General features: G+C 39.9%; 1 protein-coding gene across 2 annotated transcripts; it reads right to left on the reverse strand.

The window, feature by feature from the left end:
- Positions 1-15,580: 15,580 nt before the first annotated feature.
- On the reverse strand, positions 15,581-24,201 carry LOC125522471 (ABC transporter G family member 1-like). Of its 2 annotated transcripts, none has more exons than XM_048687530.1 (8): positions 23,739-24,201; positions 21,625-21,704; positions 18,235-18,699; positions 18,053-18,139; positions 17,719-17,850; positions 17,437-17,625; positions 17,262-17,348; positions 15,581-16,327 (listed from the first exon to the last, which is right to left on the reverse strand). In XM_048687530.1, the coding sequence occupies exons 1-8, from the start codon at positions 24,109-24,111 to the stop codon at positions 15,659-15,661; spliced, it is 2,082 nt and encodes a 693-aa protein (XP_048543487.1). In that variant the 5' UTR covers positions 24,112-24,201; the 3' UTR covers positions 15,581-15,658. The 2 variants fall into 2 exon arrangements, with proteins under 2 accessions (XP_048543487.1, XP_048543488.1); XM_048687531.1 differs by having other exon boundaries at positions 16,006-16,092.
- Positions 24,202-25,725: the final 1,524 nt, after the last annotated feature.

Consider the following 25,725-nt stretch of genomic DNA (forward strand, 5'->3'; position numbering starts at 1 on the left):
CAATTTTCTTAGTAAATCTTTCTCGGGAAATTTCCAAAGTTTCTACCTCGAGAGAAGCTTTGTGAAGTAAGTACTAGCTAGGCTTACCCAAATGATCTGAAAATTGACCAGCGCATGACCATACCTAAGTAACTTACCTACACTAATTTTGAGCTCATTTCATTCATCCAATCTCTCTCACTAGTTTTCCCAAGTTTCTGTCCATAGAAGAGCATTGTGAAGGAAGTACTACTTTGGCATGTCCAAATGGTATCAATTTTCTACAATGCTTTGCTATGCCCAAATAACCATCCTCCACAAAATTTCAGCTCAATCCATTCATTATTTTGAGCCCAGCTTCAACATTCATATTTTTTCTAGCGTGGTACTTTGCAAAGCAAGTACCACCTAGGATCCTCCTTTTGAGCTAAAAATTTGTGAAGACATTCTCCTTAGTAGATGATCATCCTCAGCCAAAACTCACGCCCATCGGCCATGTGCATTTCCCGTACCGCTAATCAAACACTTGGCTGCTAATTCATGTTTGAGCATCGATCGGTCTCCTCATGAGAATCTTATGTTGTAATTTTCTTCCTAGCACCAACCTGGGGAGTGCCCAACCCACTAGACATGCCTAGGCCGCCCAGAACACATGGCAACATTACGGTCACGCGGTGACCACGCGACGGGCATGCGAGTTTACACGCTCTAGAGTTGGGGCCCTCGGCCACCGTCCAAACCTCGACATATCGCCACCAAACCATGTATTTATGATTAAATAGGTCCTTATGTAACTAGAAATGATTTTTGGAAAAAATAAATAGCAAACTATGAGGCAGCTGCAGTTCAAATTTGACCCGCTTCCAACTGAATCAGCGGAAATTTGTCTTTTTCACGAGAGGTGGATCAAAAATAATTTACACCCAACCATTTTGTCAATTGTGCATTAAATATGGCCTAGTATTTTATAAAAATGATTTGGTCCAATTTTGCAACAATTATTTGGTAGTTCCTTCACAAAAAACCTCCTTTCGGGCACTCGAAAAATGGAAAATGGTTTTTTCGTCCAATGAAAATGAAAACTTCCTTAGGCAACATTGTTGCTATTCCAATATGCACCCTTGTGCACAATATGAGATCATTTGAACAAACTATGCCATGAATGTGGCCATAAGATTGATCATTTGGCTTGAAAGCCATTGATCTCCACACGTGATAGCTCGTTTCTGAGAACACTTTTTTAAAATAATTGTCGTATTACAAGTTTGTTATTTTTCCTGGGAACTTGGCCACATATAATGACACAATGCGAAGGTTTCCCAATTTTTCGATTTTTTTGAAATTTTTATGCCCGTTTCAAAATGCGGTCAAAACGGCGGGAATGACCGTTCCTAGCTAGTGGTTGAATCTTGCAATTTTTTTGGTGTTTCTCTGATTAAATAGGTACTTATGTACCTAGAAATGATTTTTGGAAAAAATAAATAGCAAACTATGAGACAGCTGCAGTTCAAATTTGACCCGCTTCCAGCTGAATCGGCGGAAATTTGTCTTTTTCACGAGAGGTGGATCAAAACTTTTTACACCCAACCATTTTGTCAATTGTGCATTAAATACGGCCTAGTATTTTATAAAAATGATTTGGTCCAATTTTGCAACAATTATTTGGGAGGTCCTTCACAAAAAACCTCCTTTTGGGCACTCGAAAAATGGAAAATGGTTTTTCGTCCAACGAAAATGAAAACTTCCTTAGGCAACATTGTTTGCCATTCCAATATGCACCCTTGTGCACAATATGAGATCATTTGAACAAACTATGCCATGAATGTGGCCATAAGATTGATCATTTGGCTTGAAAGCCATTGATCTCCACACGTGATAGCTCGTTTCTGAGAACACTTTTTTAAAATAATTGTCGTATTACAAGTTTGTTATTTTTCCTGGGAACTTGGCCACATATAATGACACAATGCAAAGGTTTCCCAATTTTTTATTTTTTTTTTGAATTTTTTATGCCCGTTTCAAAATGCGGTCAAAATGGCGGGAATAACCATTCCTAGCTAGTGGTTGAATCTTGGAATTTTTTTGGTGTTTCTCTGACTAAATAGATACTTATCTACCTAGAAATGATTTTTAGAAAAAATAAAGAGAAAACTATGAGGTAGCTACAGTTCATATTTGACCCGCTTCCAGCTGAATCGGCGAAAAATTGTCTTTTTCACCAGAGGTGGATTAAAACTTTTGACACTCAACCATCTGGTCAATTGTGCATTAAATATGACCTAGTATTTTAGAAAAATAATTTGGTCTAATTTTGCAACAATTATTTGGTAGGTCCTTCACAAAAAAACTCATTTTGGGTACTCGGAAAATGGAAATGATTTTTTTTTTGCGCAATGAAGAAGAAAACCTCCAAATCAACATTGTTTGTCATCCCAAGATACACACATGTGCACATTATTGGAGAATTTTAACAAACTATAAGAAGGTAATATGTTGAATGTTACCCGAAATAAGAGGGTAAAAAATATAAGAGAAACAAAAGAAAAAAACCAACTTATGTAGGCTTAATCCTGATTGGTGGAGTCAGTTGTGGCATGGATCGCTGACATGGAGAACATCCGTCCATCCATACATCCATCCATCTTTCCATCCTTCCGTCCATCCATCCCACCACCGCGAACCCCACCCAACCCCTCTCTCCTGAGCGAACCCCCCCCCCCCCCCCCCAAGCCCCCACCCCACCCAACCCCTCTCTCTTGCGCGAACCCTAGCTTCCTCCCTTGCCGCCGCCACCTCCAGCCGCCGATCCCCGTGACCAGCACACCAACGTCCGGCGAGATCCCAGCGACGCAGCAGCCGCCCTCCCCGCCGCGGCTCGGGGGCAGGCAGCAGCAGCCCCTCCCGCTGCCCAGGCTGGTAGCAGCCCCTCCCGTCACCCTCCCCGATCCAGATCCCTCGCCGCCACCCACCCCTCCCCTTGCCGCCATCCACCTCTGCCCTCGCCGCCACCCACCTCCACCACATCTCCCCTCCCCACCTTGATGCAGAACCCCCCGTCCCCTCGTCGCCGCCAAGCACCCCTCAGATCCTCGCCCCCGATGTAGAACCCCCTCGTCCCCCTCGTCGCCACCACCCACCCCTCAGATCCTTGCCGCCACCCACCTTCACCGCCGCCCTTACTCTCCCCTCGCCCCCCTCGTCCTCGACCAACCTCGCCGCCCGCCCGCCCGTCCTACACCTCGGAGGCGGCCTACACCCCACGACCCGGAGGGGTACGAGACGAGTGATGTCCAAGGAGCCCGTCATCTGCTGCGCCATGCCATGGAGCTCACCACCACCGGTGGTGATCTGCTTCTTCCTGTCCATGGAGGTGTGCATCTTCCATTCAAGGTGCCCATCTTCCCCTATCCTCTTGGATTGATTTCATTTGATCCAACCATGATGCTGATGCGTGCTTGACTCCCTTCCCCACGCAGCTGCAGCTCACCGACGAAGGTCACTTCCTCCTGAGCGCCCACACACAGGAGCTGCAACAACCCTGGATCCGTTCGTTGGTCCTGTTGATTTCTGCCGAAGGTCGTCGGGCTTTTCAGGTACGTCAACGTCCTACTCTGGTTGCAGTTGTTCTGGTTATATTGGAATGTGCATGATTTTATCCATAGCTGACACTTTAAATCAAATCCATGATTCTGATATGTACTGTTTGTTCACATTTAAGTATAAGTTAAACAGCCATGTTAAGGGTAACCCGTGAACACTTGCTTATAAGAACGAACTTGACTTACTATATATACCCAAGTGAAGATGTAATGTTACTAATTTACTATGGCAATTGATTTTATCTATGTGAGATTAGAATTTGAGTGCCATCATTCATCTCGTGGTATCTTGTTCTCTGAGATTAGAATTAATTAGTAATAGCAGTTTGGATTGCTCTGTCTTCACAGTGCTCAAATGGACTAGATTTACAAATCAATGGTGAACACTAATCTAGTGAACGAAATAATGGAACAAAAACATGTCCCCTTTTTCTTCAGATGACATACTGAAGTAAAACCCAACTGAAGCTGAAATGTTCATGTCGAGGGATTAAACACAGCACACGCAGTTTTCTGCTCCGTTTAATATACTTGTGCATCATGTGCTTATACTACCATTTGCTTGGTTCTTAACACAGGTGAAGTGTCCAGCTATGTTTCATGATGATTATGCAGTAATGCTCCTCTTCTTCCTCGACCACCTGAACCACCATGCCGGCGGGCTCCTGAAGCATCAACTTCAGTAACGGTGAGCATCCATTCCTCCATTCCTTGCTGCATCTTTGTTGATAGTTTCTGTGCAAATTTTTCTTGGTGTGCCTGATAGTTATAGCTAGGCTGCAGTTGATTTGATATGACCATGCGGTGATCATTTGTCTGTTGTCGCAGATATTTCATAGTCTGATTTGGACATTTATTGTGCATGATTCAACATCACCATTGATTTGTATTGTTTCACAGAGTTAATGTGGCTTGACGATGCTGCTGAACACTAAATTAACATGTCCCTGCATCTTACTGTTAACAATTTGTGCATGACTTGCCTTGGTGATGTAGTTTTACTTGCTGTGTATGCTTGCTTAGTTGTTCACCGGGCCGCTCTCTTGTATCGTTTGAGTGCGCCAATTAGTTCGGCCAGCCTCTATGATTTATTCTGATAGCTTCTGGTTGTTATAGGTTTTGGTTATACATGCACATTTGGGTCTTAATTCCTGCCTATTTTCTCTGAAAAAACTAAGACATGTTTGAGCTGACAACTTCCAGCGGATGTTTATTATACTATTGAGTTGAATTCGTGTACTGCTAGCTGTAAGATGCTATAGTCTAGATACATAATGCAAAGTATGTTGTATTTACACACTTACATCCAACTGCAGTAGCAGCATGGTCGAGTTGAGGTGGGGGACAGAGAGGTTGTGTCGTGCGGGTTCGGATCATGGTATAGCAGCACACTTTCCAGTGTGGATCTGAGCAAACGATGATGCAAGGCTGCTCCTCCTTGTACTGCATGTCTTCATCGACTTGAATCTTTGACAGGGAGATATTTAAAGCCTTCACTTGTTCATTGTGTCATCTGCTGATTACTTTTTCTATTATTTTCTTGCAAAGCATGTAATGGTTTGGAGTAGTTGATCATGGCTTGATGGAACATTCATGTTGTTAGCATTTCTATATCTACACTATTACAGCAGCTTGTTGATCAAGCGCTTCTTTCTATCTAAATGTGTGCACAGAAGTTCAGTTACCTTCTAAAAAATTATTGGTGCACTATCTATCTATATATATACACTATATATATACACACACTATTACAGCAGCTTGTTGATCAAGCGCTTCTTTCTATCTATATATATATACATACACTATCTAAATTGTTTGCAACGACATTATGCACATGAGGCAAGACTATACAAGTGAATTGTCACAGTAAGGTCCTTCCATGGATTTCATGTGGCTCCTTGAGTTGTAAGATGCAGCTCCAACATTGAATATATTTTGAATGCTTCCAAAGATACTCTCTGTTACGTTTACTTCAATATATACATGCATGTTACTGATAGAAGCTGGCTGCAGGAATCCGTACACATATATACTCTCTTGTACAGTACATTGCTAGATCACTCACTAGGCATTATGTAATACTACTAGGAGATATGGGTGAGGGACTAAAAGGATGATACGCTTCCATGAATTTATTTGTAAGAAGTTTTTCTTGGCTGTGTCCAAATCAGCCCAAATGAATTTATGTTCTTTTTACTTCCAGAGTTATAGTGCACTCATACTGTCATCACATTGTGTGTTCTTGCTACATATACCTCTCTATTTGCTTAGGCAGACAACTACTTAAGTAATATGCAAACAACAACAACAGAGCTAGTGATGCTAATTCTACCTCTTGTTACAGAATCAGAATTCCTCTTGTTGCACAGGACAACTCCGTTTCCTCTTGTTACAGAATTGGCATTCCTCTGCTTCTTATGCTACTCTGCTAGAACTCTGCTTTTCTACTTGTCATATTGAATATACATGTTCTAAACATTATACAATACTTTCGTTGTTAACTCCAAACAACTTGGGATCTTCTCTTCTGCATGCAGTACCTGGCTTACCAGTACGCTGCCAAGGGGGCATGCCTTGCCCTGGTAGCAAGGAGGGAGTGGAGCCTGTGGCAGGTCGCCGACCGCTCCTTCGAGCTCGGCGCGCCGGATGTGATCATTCTCCTCGGGGACGTCGCAGACCCAGACGACTACAATAGATTTGTTCAGGCCACAATCGACCACTACGGCCAATGTAAGTCAGCCCCTCTCCGTTACAACTAACCTGGTTTAACATATTTCTTCCACAAGCAGTCATTCATTTGGGTGTAAGATAGTTGACATTTACACTTGTATATGTTTATCAGAATATTGATACTTTGCATGCTATGAGTAAAATGCTCTATTTTCTTTCATCACCTTTCTTTTATGAATGATTATCTCATTTTAACTTGCTGGAGAATGAAAGCATTGTACTAGCTGAATTTGTCTTATCATTCTAAAAAAACTTGTTTGTTTTTTGATTGGTTTGTTCATAATATATTGGCCCCAAATTTTTTGATTCTTCTCTTCTGGTTCATGTAACAGGGCAACCGTGGAAGGCATGCTGATAGTTCATATTGTCATTCTGTTAGTCCAGTGTAATGAAGGTCATGGCCTAGTCAAGTATGGTCGCCCATTGAGTCGTGCATATGTTTAATATGATTGGAGCAGGGACCCAGTTTGTGCCGATTGTCATTGCATATGTTTAACAGTGATTCTACTTGTATATGTGTTATTACACTAGTAGAATTTGTACCTGGAGCAGGATCCCAATATTTGTAGAGATTGTAGCATTGATTGTCATTGTATACAGATTGATTCTGGTTGCTGTTACTTGAAGTATTTCTTATGTTTTATGTATGTGCTGATTTAAATATTGATTATTTATTTACTGTCAAATCGAAATAAGAAGAAAAAGGCATTGACAAAAGGGGCCCACTTACTAGAACTTGACCATTGGGACCCATCTAACTAGAGGAATTTTTTGAAAAAAGAAAAATAAAACTGTCTAGCCGAAAAGGCCACGGCCCAAAAATGAGAAGGCTTAATTGCTGGGCTTGGCCCATCTACCTAGCCAAAATTAATATGAGAAAAAAAAACACTAATAGGCTGAATTAATGGGCTAGGCCCATGTAGAAAACCGAATTGGACCGGGCTGAATCTTGTGCCACATCAGCTTGCCACGCTGGATGCCTACGTGGCCTGCGGAGGTTGCTAGTGACCAAAACGCCACAGTGGACATATTTTGGTCATAAACGTTTGCGACCATTCCAGAAGAAAGGTCGCTATAGTCAGTTTACGACGCCCAGCTTTTGACCTTATGTTTTTGGTCACAAAAAGGTCATAAATGGAAATTTGTGACCATTCAGTGACCAATAGTGGTGGTCATAAGTTGACATATTTCTTGTAGTGTTTACTTTGCTTTTATTTTACTTTGCATCTTTATCATAAAAATACCAAAAATATTATCTTATCATATCTATCAGATCTCACTCTTGTAAGTGGCCGTGTAGGGATTGGCAACCCCTTATCGCGTTGGTTGCGAGGATTTATTTGTTTTGTGCAGGTATGAGGGACTCGCGCGTAGCCTCCTACTGGATTGATACCTTGGTTCTCAAAAACTGAGGGAAATACTTACGCTACTTTACTGCATCATCCCTTCCTCTTCGGGGAAAACAAACGCAGTGCTCAAGAGGTAGCAAGAAGGATTTCTGGCGCCGTTGCCGGGGAGTCTACGCAAAAGTCAATATACCAAGTACCCATCACAATCCTTATCTCCCGCATTACATTATTTGCCATTTGCCTCTCGTTTTCCTCTCCCCCACTTCACCCTTGCCGTTTTATTCGCCCTCTCTCTCTCTCTATCCTCCCTCTCTTTCTCTATTTGCCTTTTTTTGCCCGCTTGCTCTTTGTTTGCTTGTGTGTTGGATTGCTTGCTTGTCACAATGTCTCAAGATAACACTAAATTGTGTGACTTTACCAATACCAACAATGATTTTATTAGCACTCCGATTGCTCCTCTTACCGATGTTGAATCTTGTGAAATTAATGTTGCCTTGCTGAATCTTGTCAGGAAAGATCCGTTTTCCGGCCCTCCTAGTGAAGATGCTGCTACCCATCTAAATAGCTTCGTTGATTTGTGTAATATGAAAAAGAAGAAAGATGTGGATAATGATATTGTTAAATTGAAGCTATTTCCTTTTTCGCTTAGAGATCGTGCTAAAGCTTGGTTCTCGTCTTTGCCTAAAAATAGTATTGTTTCATGGAATAAGTGCAAAGATGCTTTTATCTCTAAGTATTTTCCTCCCGCTAAGATCATCTCCCATAGAAACGATATTATGAATTTTAAGCAACTTGATCATGAACATGTTCCACAAGCTTGGGAGAGGATGAAATTAATGATACGAAATTGCCCTACTCATGTTTTGAATTTGTGGATGATTATACAAAAAATTTATGCCGGATTGAATTTTTCTTCTAGAAATCTTTTAGATTCAGCCGCGGGAGGCACTTTTATGGAAATCACTTTAGGAGAAGCTACTAAACTCCTAGATAATATTATGGTTAATTATTCTCAATGGCATACTGAAAGATCTACTAATAAAAAGGTGCATGCGATAGAAGAAATTAATGTTTTGAGTGGAAAGATGGATGAACTTATGAAATTATTTGCTAGTAAAAGTGTTTCTTATGATCCTAATGATATGCCCTTGTCTACTTTGATTGAGAATAATAATGAATCTATGGATGTGAATTTTGTTGGTAGGAACAATTTTGGTAACAACGCGTATAGAGGAAATTTTAATCCTAGGCCTTATCCTAGTAATCCCTCTAATAATTATGGTAATTCCTACAACAATTCTTATGGAAATTATAATAAGATGCCCTCTGATTTTGAATCTAATATTAAAGAATTTATTACTTCGCAAAAGAATTTCAATGCTTTGATTGAAGAAAAATTGCTTAAGATTGATGAGTTGGCAAGGAACGTTGATAGAATTTCTCTTGATGTTGATTCTTTTAATCTTAGATCTGTTCCACCTAAGCATGATATCAATGAGTCTCTCAAAGCCATGAGAATTTCCATTGATGAGTGGAAAGAAAGAACCGCTAGGATGCGTGCTAAGAAAGATGCCATTATAAGAGCGTGTTCTTCTAGTTCCTATGAAAATAAAGATGAAGATCTAAAAGTTATTGATGTGTCCCCTATTAAATCTTTGTTTCGCAATATGAATCTTAATAATGATGGGACTGAATTTTATCCACCTTTACCTAGAAGGCATTCCAAGAATTCGGAGTTTTTAGATCTTGATGCTAAAATTGATGAAAGTGGGATCGAAGAAATTAAAACCCTAGATGTTGCTAAACCCACTATTTTGGATTTCAAGGAATTTAATTACAAAAATTGCTCTTTGATTGATTGTATTTACTTGTTACAATCCGTGCTAAATTCTACTCATGCTTATAGTCAAAATAAAGCGTTCACTAAATATATCGTTGATGCCTTGATGCAATCTTATGAAGAAAAACTTTAATTGGAAGTTTCTATCCCTAGAAAACTTTATGATGAGTGGGAACCAACTATTAAAATTAAAATTAAAGATCATGATCTCTATGCTTTATGTGATTTGGGTGCTAGTGTTTCCACGATTCCAAAGACTTTGTGTGATTTGTTAGGTTTCCGTGATTTTGATGATTGCTCTCTAAACTTGCATATTGAGGATTCCACTATTAAGAAACCTATGGGAAGAATTAATGATGTTCTTATTGTTGCAAATAGGAATTATGTACCCGTAGATTTTATTGTTCTTGACATAGATTGCAGTCCTTCATGTCCTATTATTCTTGGTAGACCTTTCCTTAGAACGATTGGTGCAATTATTGATATGAAGGAAGGAAATATTAGATTCTAATTTCCGTTAAGAAAAGGCATGGAACACTTTCCTAGAAAGAAAATTAAATTACCTTATGAATCTATTATGATACCCACTTATGGAATGCCTACCAAAGATGGCAATACCTAGATCTATCCTTTCTTTTTCTGCCTAGCTAGGGGCGTTAAACGATAGCGCTTGTTGGGAGGCAACCCAATTTTATTTTTATTCCTTCCTTTTTGCTCCTGTTTAGTAATAAATAATTTATCTATCCTCTGTTTAGGTTGTGTTTTTTGTGTTTAATTAGTGTTAGTGCGAACTAGAACCATTGGGAAGACTTGGGGAAAGTCTTGATATCTTGCTGTAAAAAACAGAAACTTCAGCGCTCACGAGAACTGCTGCCATTTTTATTTGGGAGGTGCTATTTAGTTAATTTTTTTGAATATGATTAATAGATAAATTTCTGACGTCCAGAAATTTATTTTAGAATTTTTGGGGTTCCAGATCTTGCGCTAGCTACATATTACTACAGACTGTTCTGTTTTTGACAGATTCTATTTTTCGTGTGTTGTTTGCTTATTTTGATGAATCTATGGCTAGTAAAATAGTTTGTAAACCATAGAGAAGTTGTAATACAGTAGGTTTAACACCAATATAAATAAATAATTAGTTAATTACAGTACCTTGAAGTGGTCTTTTGTTTTCTTTCACTAATGAAGCTCACGAGATTTTCTACTTTAAGTTTTGTGTTGTGAAGTTTTCAAGTTTTGGGTAAAGATTTGATGGATTATGCAACAAGGAGTGGCAAGAGCCTAAGCTTGGGTATGCCCATGGCACCCCAAGATAATCTAAGGACACCTAAAAGCCAAAGCTTGGGGATGCCCCGGAAGGCATCCCCTCTTTTCGTCTACTTCTATCGATAACTTTACTTGGAGCTATATTTTTATTCACCACATGATATGTGTTTTGCTTGGAGCGTCTTGTATGATTTGAGTCTTTGCTTTTTAGTTTACCACAATCATCCTTGCTGTAAACACCTTTTGAGAGAGCCATACATGACTTGGAATTTGTTAGAATACTCTATGTGCTTCGCTTATATCATTTGAGTTATATAGTTTTGCTCTAGTAGTTCACTTATATATTTTAGAGCACGGTGGTGGATTTGTTCTATAGAAACTATTGATCTCTCATGCTTCACATAGATTATTTTGAGAGTCTTAAATAGCATGGTAATTTGCTTAAATAATCCTAATATGCTAGGTATTCAAGATTAATAAAATTTTCTTATGAGTGTTTTGAATACTAAGAGAAGTTTGATGCTTGATGATTGTTTTGAGATATGGAGGTAATAATATCAAAGTCGTGCTAGTTGGGTAGTTGTGAATTTGAGAAATGCTTGTGTTGAAGTTTGCAAGTCCCGTAGCATGCACGTATGGTAAACGTTATGTAACAAATTTGAAACATGAGGTGTTATTTGATTGTCTTCCTTAGGAGTGGCGGTCGGGGACGAGCGATGGTCTTTTCCTACCAATCTATCCCCCTAGGAGCATGCACGTAGTGCTTGGTTTTTGATGACTTGTAGATTTTTGCAATAAGTATGTGAGTTCTTTATGACTAATGTTGAGTCCATGGATTATACACACTCTCACCCTTCCATCATTGCTAGCCTCTTCGGTACCGTGCATTGCCCTTTCTCACATTGAGAGTTGTTGCAAACTTCGCCGGTGCCTCCAAACCCCGTGATATGATACGCTCTTTCACACATAAACCTCCTTATATCTTCCTCAAAACAGCCACCATACATACCTATTATGGCATTTCCATAGCCATTCTGAGATATATTGCCATGCAACTTTCCACCATTCCGTTTATCATGACACATTCATCATTGTCATATTGCTTAGCATGATCATGTAGTTGACATAGTATTTGTGGCAAAGCCACCGTTCATAATTTTTTCATACATGTCACTCTTGGTTCATTGCATATCCCGGTCCACCGTCGGAGGCATTCATATAGAGTCATATCTTGTTCTAAGTATCGAGTTGTAATTCTTGAGTTGTAAGTAAATAGAAGTGTGATGACCATCATTCATAGAGCATTGTCCTAAAAAAAGAGAGAGAAAGGCCAAATAAAAAATAAAGAAGGGACAATGCTACTATCCTTTTTCCACACTTGTGCTTCAAAGTAGCACCTAATCTTCATGATAGAGAGTCTTTTGTTCTGTCACTTTCATATACTAGTGGGAATTTTTCATTATAGAACTTGGCTTGTATATTCCAACAATGGGCCTCCTCAAGTGCCCTAGGTCTTCGTGAGCAAGCAAGTTGGATGCACACCCACTTAGTTTCTTTTGTTGAGCTTTCATACATTTATAGCTCTAGTGCATCCGTTGCATGGCAATTCCTACTCCTTGCATTAACATCAATCGATGGGCATCTCCATAGCCCATTGATTAGCCTCGTTGATGTGAGACTTTCTCCACATAACCCCCATCATCATATTCTATTCCACCCATAGTGTTATATCCATGGCTCGCGCTCATATATTGCATGAAAGTTTATAGGTTTGAGATTACTAAAGTATGAAACAATTGCTTGGCTTGTCATCGGGGTTGTGCATGATGAGAGCATTCTTGTGTGACGAAAATGGAGCCTGACTAAACTATATGATTTTGTAGGGATGAACTTTCTTTGGCCATGTTATTTTGAGAGGACATAATTGCTTAGTTAGTATGCTTGAAGTATCATTATTTTTATGTCAATATGAACTTTTATCTTGAATCTTTCGGATCTGAATATTCATACCACAATTAAGAAGAATTACATTAAAATTATGCCAAGTACCACTCCGCATCAAAAATTCTATTTTTATCATTTACCTACTCGAGGACGAGCAGGAATTAAGCTTGGGGATGCTTGATACGTCTCCAACGTATCCATAATTTTTGATTGCTCCATGCTATATTATCTACTGTTTTGGACATTATTGGGCTTTATTATCCACTTTTATATTATTTTTGGGACTAACCTATTAACCGGAGGCCCAGCCCAGAATTGCTGTTTTTTGCCTGTTTTAGGGTTTCGAAGAAAAGGAATATCAAACTGAGTCCAAACGGAATGAATCCTTCGGGAACGTGATTATCTCACCGAACATGATCCAGGAGACTTGGACCCTACGTCAAGAAACAAAGGAGGAGGCCACGAGGTAGGGGGCGCGCCTACCCCCCCCCCCCCCCCCCCCCCCAGGCGCGCCCTCCACCCTCGTGGGTCCCCTGTTGCTCCACCGACGTACTCCTTCCTCCTATATATACCTACGTACCCCCAAATGATCATATACGGAGCCAAAACCCTAATTCCACCACCGCAACTTTCTGTATCCACTAGATCCCATCTTGGGGCCTGTTCCGGAGCTCCGCCGGAGGGGGTATCCATCACGGAGGGATTCTACATCATCACCATAGCCCCTCGGATGAAGTGTGAGTAGTTCACCTCAGACCTGCGGGTCCATAGTTATTAGCTAGATGGCTTCTTCTCTCTTTTTGGATCTCAATACAATGTTCTCCCCCTCTCTTGTAGAGAACTATTCGATGTAATCTTCTTTTTGCGGTGTGTTTGTTGAGACCGATGAATTGTGGGTTTATGATCAAGTCTATCTATGAACAATATTTGAATCTTCCCTGAATTCTTTATGTATGATTGGTTATCTTTGCAAGTCTCTTCGAATTATCAGTTTTGTTTGGCCTACTAGATTGATCTTTCTTGCAATGGGAGAAGTGCTTAGCTTTGGGTTCAATCTTGCGGTGTCCTTTCCCAGTGACAGTAGGGGCAGCAAGGCACATATTGTATTGTTGCCATCGAGGATAACAAGATGAGGTTTTCATCATATTGCATGAGTTTATCCCTCTACATCATGTCATCTTGCTTAAGGCGTTACTCTGTTTTCATGAACTTAATACTCTAGATGCATGCTGGATAGCGGTCGATGAGTGGAGTAATAGTAGTAGATGCAGGCAGGAGTCGGTCTACTTGTCTCGGACGTGATGCCTATATACATGATCATACCTAGATATTCTCATAACTATGCTCAATTCTGTCGATTGCTCAACAGTAATTTGTTCACCCACCGTAAAATACTTATGCTCTTGAGAGAAGCCATTAGTGAAACCTCTGCCCCCCGTGTCTATCTTCATCATATTAATCTTCCAATACTTAGTTATTTCCTTTGCTTTTTACTTTGCTTTTATTTTACTTTGCATCTTTATCATAAAAATACCAAAAATATTATCTTATCATATCTATCAGATCTCACTCTCATAAGTGGCCGTGTAGGGATTGACAACCCCTTATCGCGTTGGTTGCGAGGATTTATTTGTTTTGTGCGGGTACAAGGGACTCGCGCGTAGCCTCCTACTGGATTGATACCTTGGTTCTCAAAAACTGAGGGAAATACTTACGCTACTTTACTGCATCATCCCTTCCTCTTCGGGGAAAACCAACGCAGTGCTCAAGAGGTAGCACAGGCCAGGACAGGCATGTCCAGAGCCGCTAGTCTACTGCAACCAAAAAGGAATGGTGTTTTACGACGACGCTACACACCCCTGCCGTCGACCTCGAAAGGACAGACTAGGCTTTTCACCCGTAGCCCTACCTACATGAGGGAACAACAATGACGCCTCCAAGAGGGAAGTTACACTCTCGTAGGCTTCGTTGTAGTCGTCGTCTTTCACGCAGAACCTCACACGTGCTACCCTTGGAACCAATGTTGTTGACCTAACCCGCGAGAGCGCCGCCACCATCTTCATGAGGCCCCCAAATATAGACCTAGGAGTCGCCTCCTCCAAAGCCACGACAACACCTGGGTCACCCCCTGCTAATTGAGTAGGCAAGACAGGGCGCCACCGCCGGTGCAACATTGCTCACCATGGTCCACCGCGCAGCCTCACCATTTGGGTCCGCTGCCCTAGCTGGCAAGAGCGACATGTCACCATCATCATATCATCAGACTGCCAAAAAGGTAGGCACCTTGGTACGGACAACATGAGGGCTGAACAGCCGTGCCGAAAAACCACCACACAATCAGGACTGGCCGTCACAAATGCTGGCCCACTCGTAGTAGACAACCGGTGGCAACAACTTGTTGGGCTATAAACTGCAGGAGTTTGTAGCAACCTATAGCTTTCCCTCAGTGAGAAACCAATAGGTATAAATCGGCATAGGTAGTTTCCCTCAATGGCGTGGTTGTTAAAACCCCAAAAGGCGATACCCTCATTGACAACCTATGGGAAACATCATGAATCAGCATGCCTTAAACATCAAGCTAAATGTCAAAGCTCTCGAAGCTTGGCGTCTCCCAACACAGAATTAAAGCCAATCCAGACAAGGTCAAGGTGGTCTTATAGCTCGGCATTCCGATCAAGCTACAGGAAATCCAAAGGATAGCAAGATGTGTTGATCCCCAAGCCGGTTGATCTCCTGGCTCAGGCAAATGGTGATCCCCTTATGTCTGCTAGCGAAAAATACTTTAGGATCTCTTTTAGCAGATATTTTTCACTAATGCTTTGTTCTAACCTACATTGGTATCATAACATTAGACTAAGAGGGATCTGATATATCGTAAAATCTTGTATTTGCCTTATATTTTATGAGTAGTACCCTTCTCATCTTACAATGTTATTTCCATAAAGATATTAAGAGTGGGTACATGGCTTTTGTATGCCACAAATACATTTAGTGGGAGAACCAAATGATTCACCCTTGGATATCGGCTTCAGCATGTCGACAACCTTAATAATCACTACAAAGAGCAACCTATATATTACAATCATCCCGCATAACACTGCAAAGTCCACCCATTTTGAGTGTCCCATTTCTGTCTCAAATAACTTAGTTATCACTTGTTCACCAGTTATTGTTTTCTCACCAACTCCTGGGTTGTTTTGGAGCACCAAGCCCATGAATTCATTCTTGTAAAATCCCTGAAGAGCATACTTGTGGAAAGAGATGTAGAACATCGGGTACTTCCATACTATCTTTGGCAGTTTACTAGGTATTTGGAAGAACCCAGAGTTGAGCATCATGATAGCTTGTATTCCAGCACCTGTGATGATGCCCATCAGAAAATCTGGCACGATAGCAGCTATGGTCATCATAAGGCCTTCAACTAGCATTGTGCACGAACAAAGCACAAGCGTAAAATATGCAAACTGGTCTACTCTTCTCCTTAGACCAGACAGGTAGTAGGCTATTGCACCAGGTAATACAGCAAGAAGGACAAGATATGGTGTGGCTGACAAGCAATTGGAGATCACAAATACTGACACACCATAATGGCCATTTAGCCGCTCTCTCCTGAATATCTGGGTACCATGAACAAGACTACAAGTGAGAAGAGCTTAATTAAATTTTATACTACTTAATGTTTGTGCACATCGCTGATTTCAGGAACTCCTCACCTCAAGTAGTGACCTATAAAAAACTTTATAAATAGGCTACTTCGAAAAGTATATTTATTTGTGTTAAAAGATATACCAACTTATGGTGATATAAGCTGTATGTGCCATTACAATTGTCTTGTTGGGTGAAAACATCTGCCAACTCATACTATTAAAAATTCCTAAGTAACAGCTAGAAAATTAGAACCAAACTTTTAGTGACAACAAACAAAACATGGATAACCTATATATGCTAGTAAATTCTAGGGTAGTTTTTTACAACACTGTAAAGATAATTGTCATATAAATTGGTCAAATATTAAATTCTATGATAATATACAGGTAGAGCAGGCAAATGTGCAATTTTCAATTTGGGTATTTTCTTATTAATGTATTTCAGATATTTTGGTAGGTAATTTCATTGGACACTATGTTTGTAAAGATTATGCTTTACAACCTCAAGTTCATTTGGGTCTATATAATAAGTATTTTCTTATTTGTCTTGTGCCAGTTTCATAAATAATAAAATAGTAAACTAGGTATGTAGATAACAATAAATCAGGTGATTAACCTACTATTTTATATACTTGATTCACATTCAACAACTTCGTTCTGGAGGCCAAGAAGTAACTAAATCAAGGATTTTTTATTAATTATGGAAATCACTCCTGCTAGGTCAGTGTGGTTGACGTAATTTTATATATCACTTCATGATCAAGCTAAGATCATAAGTTTATATCCATTATACCAGGCTGTGATGTTTTTGCACAATCAAGTTTACTTAATCATAAGTGTTTTCCTATTTTCTTCGTGCACAAAATTAGTTCCATATATACAGTAAAACATAAAGGTCTGATACCTTCATTTCCTCCACAAAGGAAGGGAATCCTCCAATTGCCATTAATGTTAGAAGGCTACCGGTGAACATTAGCATTGATGATCTAGACTGAAATAGTGGAGCATTAACATTAGTGACTTTTACAATTATCCTAGTGTATATGTGACAATAATGCAAGATATAATCATCGACTTACACGAATAGAATCGTATCCATAGCCAAAATTGTAATATATGGTACCAAGGCATACACCAATGGAGATATAGATGCCAAGTCGTAGCCAGTAGTATCCGACATCTCTGTACATGTTCACAAACGATCTTCTGGTGAGTACAAATACCTTTGTCAGGAAACTGGCTTGGTTTCTTCTGATGATCACTCCGCCCTGGGTTAGCAAGCCAAATAATATCATATCTCATCTCGCGTAAATAACATGTTCATGCAAGTTTAAACAAATTAAATACCAAGTAACACTAACCATTTCATTTATGTCGTGCATTTCCTTTTTGGCATTTTCAGAAGTATTGGAGGATTTGTAGGCATTTACCAAAACATCTATTGCTTCATCTGCTGGAGATGGCTTGGACGATATTGTTATTACTCCACTTTCCTGTATGTTACCATGTTAATAAAATGCTGTTGTTGCATGAACAGAAATGCCTCTCAGTCATACTGTAGTATGATGCACGACACAGTAGTATAATAACCTATATGGACAAGTATTTCATTCTAATCTAAACATATCTTTCCCTAATTCTTTACATTTAATGACCGAAGCATAATAAGTGGGTTATGGTATAAATCTTCCATACCAATTCAAAATCTCTGTTTATTGTCCGCAAGAAATGATCTGCAATATTTCTCATTGGTGGGCAAGGGTAGCCATTTGATGTGAAGAACTGCAAATATCACGTATTGTGCAGGAAAATTGTTAGCAAACTAAATATAGGCTCACCCGTCTCATCATCGAAAAGGAAAGGAAGACGCCAATTACCTCGATGGCATTAGTGGCTGGGCCAAAGTAAATTGTCTGTCCACAGGCGAGCAAGCAGAGGCCATGAAAGATCTCAAACACCTCGCTGCATGGCTGGTGCACTACGGCGACGGTGGTCATGGACTCCCTGGCGGCAAGGTCGGCGATGCGGTTCATCACATGGAAGGAGGCAGCGCTGTCTAGCCCGCTGGTAGGCTCGTCCAGGAATAGCAGCCGGGGCCGGGTGAGGATCTCAAGGCAGATGCTCAGACGCTTCCGCTGCCCGCCGCTGATGCCCTTAGTTGTGCGCCCGCCGATGCGCGTCTCCAGCGCGCTGGTGAGCCCCATCTCCTGGATGGCTTCACCAGCACGGGCCAGCTTATCAGAAAGCAGCATGGTATCGGGCAGTTGGATCTGTGCTGAGTAGTAAATGGCTTCACGCACCGTGAGTGTGGCCATCAGCACATCCTCTTGCGTCACATACGCCTGAATTAATCACTAGATATTATTAATACTAACACATATGCTCGTGCGTTGTAAAGGAAAAAATATTTTTTCGAGAAACAACGGGATATATAAATTATGTGTTCATCAAAAACGGTATCAGCGGTATCCACAATGGTGGTGCGACAGAGCGAGGAACTGTGTCTTTTCACGAGTCATGTTTTTCCGCAAGATCTTGATAGTGGTGACATTAGTCGGCATGGCGGCGACCAGCCAACTTGTGTTTTTTTTCCTTCAGGTTCACCTCCGTGTTAGGGTAGTGGCTGTCTTCTCATTTGGTAGCTGCGTGGCGACCCTCGGGGCACGGTAGTTTCGACCAGTCTCTTCGACGATAACATAACCGGATGGATTACACATAAATCCCGTTTTATTAGCTTAATCCATGCATAACCAGACAATACCTTCTTTATCAGGGTCTGTTCTCTTTTTCAAAGCTCACATGCCCACAGTTCTTCAAAATTAGAGCCAAACCAACATATTCTTTTTCATTGACACATACTCACATTATATTTCAATTATAGCAAACAAACATATTCTCTTTTATCGCCAAATAGCATGTGGGACGCCCAACAGTTCACATCTGGGGCGGCCCATTGACAGGCACCAAAATGATCTATGTTTGTAAGCATAATATAAATTTAAAAAATGACATGTTGAAGAATTGGAGTCGCAACCTCAAAAAATCATCCACGGGCTGCTAACCCACCAATTAATATTTAACAATATGTTGCAGCGTCAGATTTAAAAAAAAATTATGTTTTTTCTGATTTTTTTCGAAAATAATTAACATTTATGAATGCCAAATATTTTTGAAATCATGAACAAATTGCTTAACCCCAAACAATTTTCAAAAATGCAAACCATGTTTAAAAATGTCATTCATTTTTGGAAAAAATATGAGCATCATACGAAACAGGTAGATTTTTCTTTAAAATTATTAAACATTTTTTGACAACATGAACCTTTTGAAAAAACACGAACATTTTTTGAATGTGTGAACATGTTTTGAACATTTAGAACAAGTTCACAAATTGTGTTTTTTGCCACAAATGTTATTTTGAATTTGAAATATTTCACGAAAACAAGTTTTAAAATCTGTAATATTTTTAAATGCAACTTCTTTTGAAAATCTTAATTTGTAATACACACACATTTTATGAAAAAGTGGAAGAACAATTTATATTTTGAACACATTTTGGAACTGGATTTTTTTTAAAACATTTGAACAGTTTACAAGAGAGGAATAAAAGAATTAAATTCCGATTTTTGTCTAATTCTAAAATATGGAAGAAACTTGAAACATTGAATGATTTTTTCAATATTTTAATTTTCAAGAAAAGGGCAAATAATCTAAAATTGGTAGGAAAAAATAATCATGAAAGAAAAAGAGAAAAGAACAGGAAAAAACAAAAAAATAACACAGAGAAAAAGAAAATGGGCCGGTCCAGTTTTGGGCGAGCTGTGTGAACGTCCAACTATTTGGCGCTGCATGCGGAAAATAGGCTTTCTCTAAACTAACAAAAAGACGTACTGAAAGATCGAACTCGCGACATCAAAAACTCCACTATGGACTGCTAGTCACTCAAAAAAATGAGTCCTGCTAACAAATTAATATTTAAGAATATATGTTATAGCATCAGATTCATGTTTTTTTGTTTTTTTCTGAATTTTTACAATTTTTAAATTCATATTTATGAATAGCCGAATATTTTTGGAATCGTGAATAATTTTTGAAACCCCGAACTGTTTTAAAAAATACGAAGAATTTTTTAAAATTTCATTTATTTTTGGAAAAAGGCTAGCATCACTTGAAATAGGTAGATTTCCTAAAAAATTCTTAAACATTTTTTGACAACATGATCCTTTTGAAAAAACCCGAACATTTGTTGAATGTGTGAACATATTTTGAACATTTAGAAAAAGTTCAGAACATATTTTTTTTGAACCACAAACATTATTTTGAATTTGTGAATATTTCACTAAAACAAGAATGTTTTATAAATCTGGAATATTTTCTAAAATGCAACTTATTTTGAAAATTTTGATTTTTTATTGCGATTCACAAACATTTTTGAAAAATGGGAAGATTTTAAATTTTGAACACATTTTGGAATGGGAACAAAACTTATTAATGGTTTGAACATATTACAAGATAGGGATAAAAAATTTATATTCTGAATTTTTGTCTAAATATGGCTAAATTGAAATTTTGGACGATTTTTTTCAAGATTTTAATTTCTGAGAAAAGGGAAAATAATGTCAAATTGGTAGGAAAAAATAATCATGAAAGAAAAAGAGAAAGGAATAGGAAAAAAATAAAAACAGAACACATAGAAAAAGAAAATGGGCAGGCCCAGTCTTCGGCGTCCTGTGCGAAGCTCCAACTATTTAATGCTGCGTGCGGAAAATAGGCTTTCACAGCTGTCTGGGCAGATAAATATTTGGGCTGGCTTCGCCGGGCCACAGCGCATGTGGCCCATGTACGAAAATTATTTTATCTTTTCTAGCAGACGGATGCACAAAATTTTTAGTACCACCTCGGATAGAAAGAAAAAACTTTACGTTGGTGAACGGATGAAAAAATCGGAGAAACACACCTTGCTTTATTAGTAGGTATAGATATAGACATAGATATAGATATAGATATAGAGGTATAGATATAGATATCTTCTTTTTTTTACGCTTACTATTAATATACCTTCTTAAATACATATGGAAATTTGAAATTAGGCAAATTTTAACATCCTCTCTCTTACCCTTCTCTTTACATATGAGGTAAGAAGGTAGAGTTAATCATACCACTAATTAATGAGGCCAACGGCTCAGATTTAATATATACTCTTACCTCTCATATGAAAAGAGGAGGGTAAGAGGGAGCACGTTAAGAAATTAAGGTAAAAATCTCACAGAGGTTCCGAAGGCGAGCCTCTGTCTCCGGCCATTGATCCGAATATCTCCTTTGCTTCTCAGGTCCGTGTCCAGTCTCCCTGTGTATGTACATAGATTGAAACAGCTACTGTTAGTTATAAAAACATCTCTAATAGTACTGACAATATGTTAAACTTCCAAATTTTGCAACTGAATGTCAGTGAGGTTTGAGAATTAATCAGAAGAATACCATATTTTATCAAGACGACATTCTGTTTCCTTTTCAAGTTCTCCATTTCAATATCTTCTGAAATTCAGGCATGATAAGTGACTGCTGGGCGTACATTTTATCTTGGAATTCATGTCGAAAGACAAAAATAGTTCCTAGATGTGTGTATATATGTATATATATATATATATATATATATATATATATATATATATTTAGCCCTAGTATATATATCTGATATGGGAAAAAATTCATAATTAAAAATGAAAGTAAAAAGGTATAGAATTTTTTATAGAATAAACTTGACTTTATTTAGCCCTAGTATATAAGTTTTCATGAATAAATAACCAGCGTTGATTTGAAGTTTTTTTTTGCTATTATAGCTCACTATTCATACTATTTTGACCCAAAATTTTGTCTTTTTTGAAAATAATTAAACGGGCTTTTTTATTTTTGTGGATTTTTTTACAAGTACAATTGAAGGTCAAGTTTATTTAAATATATTTCAGAATTTTTAGACTTTTTATTTAATTATTAATTTATTTTTCCATACATGGTGTATATACACCCATAGACCAAACGTTCTTTTCCGTATAAAATGTCTTATATTTGGGACGGAAGGAGTAAATACTAAGCTTTTGAGCTCGTGATTCGGTATAAATGCCATATAGTTTTATGCTTTGACTTAAATGCTCCAGAATTTGTGTTTTATCTTTTTTTGGAAAAGAAGGATAAACATCAGGCTTCTAATAGATTTGATGCACACAATCATATTATTAGTTATTGATAATGCCTAGAAAATCGGGCGAAGGGCCCCGCCGATATATATACACGCTTGGCGATGACGAGGAGAAGGGAAGGGAGGGGAGAGAGCTTGTGTGCCGGCGGCTGGGGTTCCGTCCTGATGCTTGTGGGAGTGTCAGGAGGACGGTAAGTTGGGGATCGAATCAGAAACTAATGGGCAGGCATAAATTTCTGTCATCTCGTTGGGACGGTGAAATTAGGGTATTAGTCATGTGGCAAGATTTGATGTCAGATGCTTCATTTTTATGCAAGGATTCAATTGCTATGACTCATCTTCACTGCACTGGTCCTTAGGTGCCTATGCATGGAGACTTCCCGGCCATCATCAACAAGGTCAAGCCGGCTCCAGTAGAGGAGCGGCGACAACAGTGAATCGGCGGCTCATTCTTGCAGCAACAGTGGTTGTTTGATGGCTTGAAATCTCGATGTAATTTTCATTATGTTTAATATGCTATGTACTTCCAGCGAATTATTATGATCTAATGTTTTTCAAAAGGAAAAACTCACGGGCAGGTTTTTGTACTGTGTGGTAGGTTAGAAGTATTTTCTTTTTAGTTTACTTTTGCTCAAAGATCTTCTTTCTAGAGGGTACATACATCATATAGTCAGACGAATGCACTCATTTGTGCAAACAAACCACATTTGTGTAAAAAGATTGGAGGCCTGACCTGACATGGTATGAACGCAACAAAGTGCTAGACCTAGAATAAATTGCATAAAATCTAAAAAAAATCGAGAAAAACGGAGCACCAATGTCCGAGTCTTAGGGTTCGAGCCCGGATAGAAATATTCCATCGCAGGATCCCTAACCAAAGTTAGAATATCCATATGTTGTAGTGCCAATAGTAATAGGGAGGCATGAAGATAATAGCAGGCATAGCTACATAGCCCTCGTGGTTGTTGGAAACATCAAGAGAACTGATGGTTGACGCAGGGTGTCGTGTATCGCTAATGATATTATCGGTTTTCTGCATATACAACAACTACAATCTACATCGATAGATCTGAGCAGTTTATCAGTTTCTTTTAATTAATGCTACCAAAAATAATAATTTAAAGGAAACAAACTTCTTCCGGCTAAGATACGAGTGGAATGAGCTGTTGAGTGTAGATAAGTTACCGGCCAAGGTGTCGAGCAGTGTGGTCTTGCCACACCCGGAGGGTCCCATGATGGCCAGCACTTGGCCGGGGCGCGCGCTGCCGCCGACGCCGTGCAGAATGGTGGCCCTGCCGTCCGCCGCCGTAACCCACACGTCCTCCCACGTTATGGACACGCCACCATCGCGAGGGATGTGGTCCAGGCGGCCATCACGATGATCAATGCTATCAAACCCAGAATGAATTCCGCGGCGGCTACCTACGGCGCCTCCCACCTCGGCGGCCGGTGGTTCCGGCTGCTCTACCTTCCCTGTGAGGGCGGCAGCTGAAGAACCCCACCGCGGCTGTGATGGGCTCGGCGTCGGTGCCCAGCATGGTAGCGGCAAGGTCGCCATGCTGATGCCGCCAGCTTTTCTCTTTGTCTCTACCTAGCGGATTCAAACTCTATGATAGACAGAATATTTACCATCGACTCAGACGCGCACAATGCTTATGTGTTTACGCTTCAACCAATGGTGGTATAAATAGTGCCTTTTGTCGTGCCTCATACTAGGTCATGGCAATCTAGTAAGTATGAGGCTCCGTTCCTGTCCATCTAATTTACCTGGTTGTAAATGGTAGGAAATAGCAATCTATATATCTTCTATTTTCTATACAAATATACTAGCAAAAGTGCAAGATAAAGGTCATAATTTATAGCCCGCAAAATATAACAATTCCAGTTCACTCAAGTTGTACGAAACTGTCATTATTTTTATAGATCTATAATTAATAATAACTCATCCAAGAAATCGAAGAACAACAGATATCCAATTTGTGACCAAGGGAAAAGAAATGGGAAACACTTATCATCAACCGGCGGATAACTAGGCCACGTCCATCACCTTCCCTGTGTGACACGCGCCCCGCATACCATCCTTCAACAAACTCGCTTTTGCAACAGGAGCTATGCTTCGGAAACATATGCAGTGTTGCAATACTCTATGACAGGTCTATGTTTTACAACAAAACTTCGTTTGCAAATTATTTCTGCAACAAGAGTCACCGTCGTCCGACCAAAGACGGACAAGGATATTCCCTTGGCACGCATGCTCCACCTCCGTAACACCGCCGATCGCCAAAACTTCGGTCACCACGGCTTCCAAACAGCCATAGCAACCAGCCCGTACCTCGGCCACACGCCCCGCCCTCAAGCACCGCGACTCCCACCACTAGGACTGCCAGTCCAGCATACAACACCAACCCTCGCCCGCCACCACGGCATACGAACATCGCCGGCCAATGAAGGGCAGAAAGACCCTCCTTCCACCAAAAAATGAACCATTGGGCGGGATGGTGGCCTAGCCAGCCAGGACCAAGTAGGGTAGAGTCATCGGCATCCGCCAGCCATGTTGCAGCCACCCACCCATCCTTTGGGGAAAAGGGCCACCGCATGACCCGTCTGCTTTCCAAATCTCAGTGTTGGTATGGCCGAGACGCCCCTGCCTCCCTCCCTAGGTTGCCCCTGCCACCGCTGGCAAGCCATCAATGCCCCGCGCCATGCCGCTGGCACCACCAAAAAGGGCCACTACTGACGATAGGGGATGCCGCCTGTGAAATAGGCCTCCATAAAAACAATTCACATTTTCTTGGACTCTTCCTTATTTCTCTCCGAGTTCGGGTGAATTTTCCTAACTTTTCAGCATTTTGTACCTAAAATAATAAATGATAGACGAATAAAGAAGAGGTAAAGTTACTATCCTTTTACCACACTTCTGCTTCAGAGTAGCACCATGTTCTTGATATAGAGAGTCTCCTTAGCTATCACTTTAATATACTAGTGGAAATTTTTCATTATAGCACTTGGCTTGTATACTCCGATTATGGGCTTCTTCAAATGCCAGAGGTCTTCATGAGCAAGCAAGTTGGATACACACCCACTTAGTTTTCATTTAGTTTCGTACACTTATAGCTCCTAGTGCATATGTTGCATGGCAATCCCTACTTATTGCATTGATATTGATTGATGG

The sequence above is a fragment of the Triticum urartu genome, chromosome 7 (assembly GCF_003073215.2).
Source record: "Triticum urartu cultivar G1812 chromosome 7, Tu2.1, whole genome shotgun sequence".
NCBI classification, from domain to species: domain Eukaryota; kingdom Viridiplantae; phylum Streptophyta; class Magnoliopsida; order Poales; family Poaceae; genus Triticum; species Triticum urartu.

What these genes read in the sequence shown, in the direction of transcription:
- LOC125522471 (XM_048687530.1), bottom strand. Translation starts at nt 24,111, where the DNA reads ATGGCGACCTTGCCGCTACCATGCTGGGCACCGACGCCGAGCCCATCA. An exon ending in CAGCCACTAATGCCATCGAG is followed by an intron (nt 18,140 to 18,234) that starts GTAATTGGCGTC and finishes TGATATTTGCAG; the next exon opens with TTCTTCACATCAAATGGCTA. An exon ending in TAAACAGAGATTTTGAATTG is followed by an intron (nt 17,851 to 18,052) that starts GTATGGAAGATT and finishes GGTAACATACAG; the next exon opens with GAAAGTGGAGTAATAACAAT.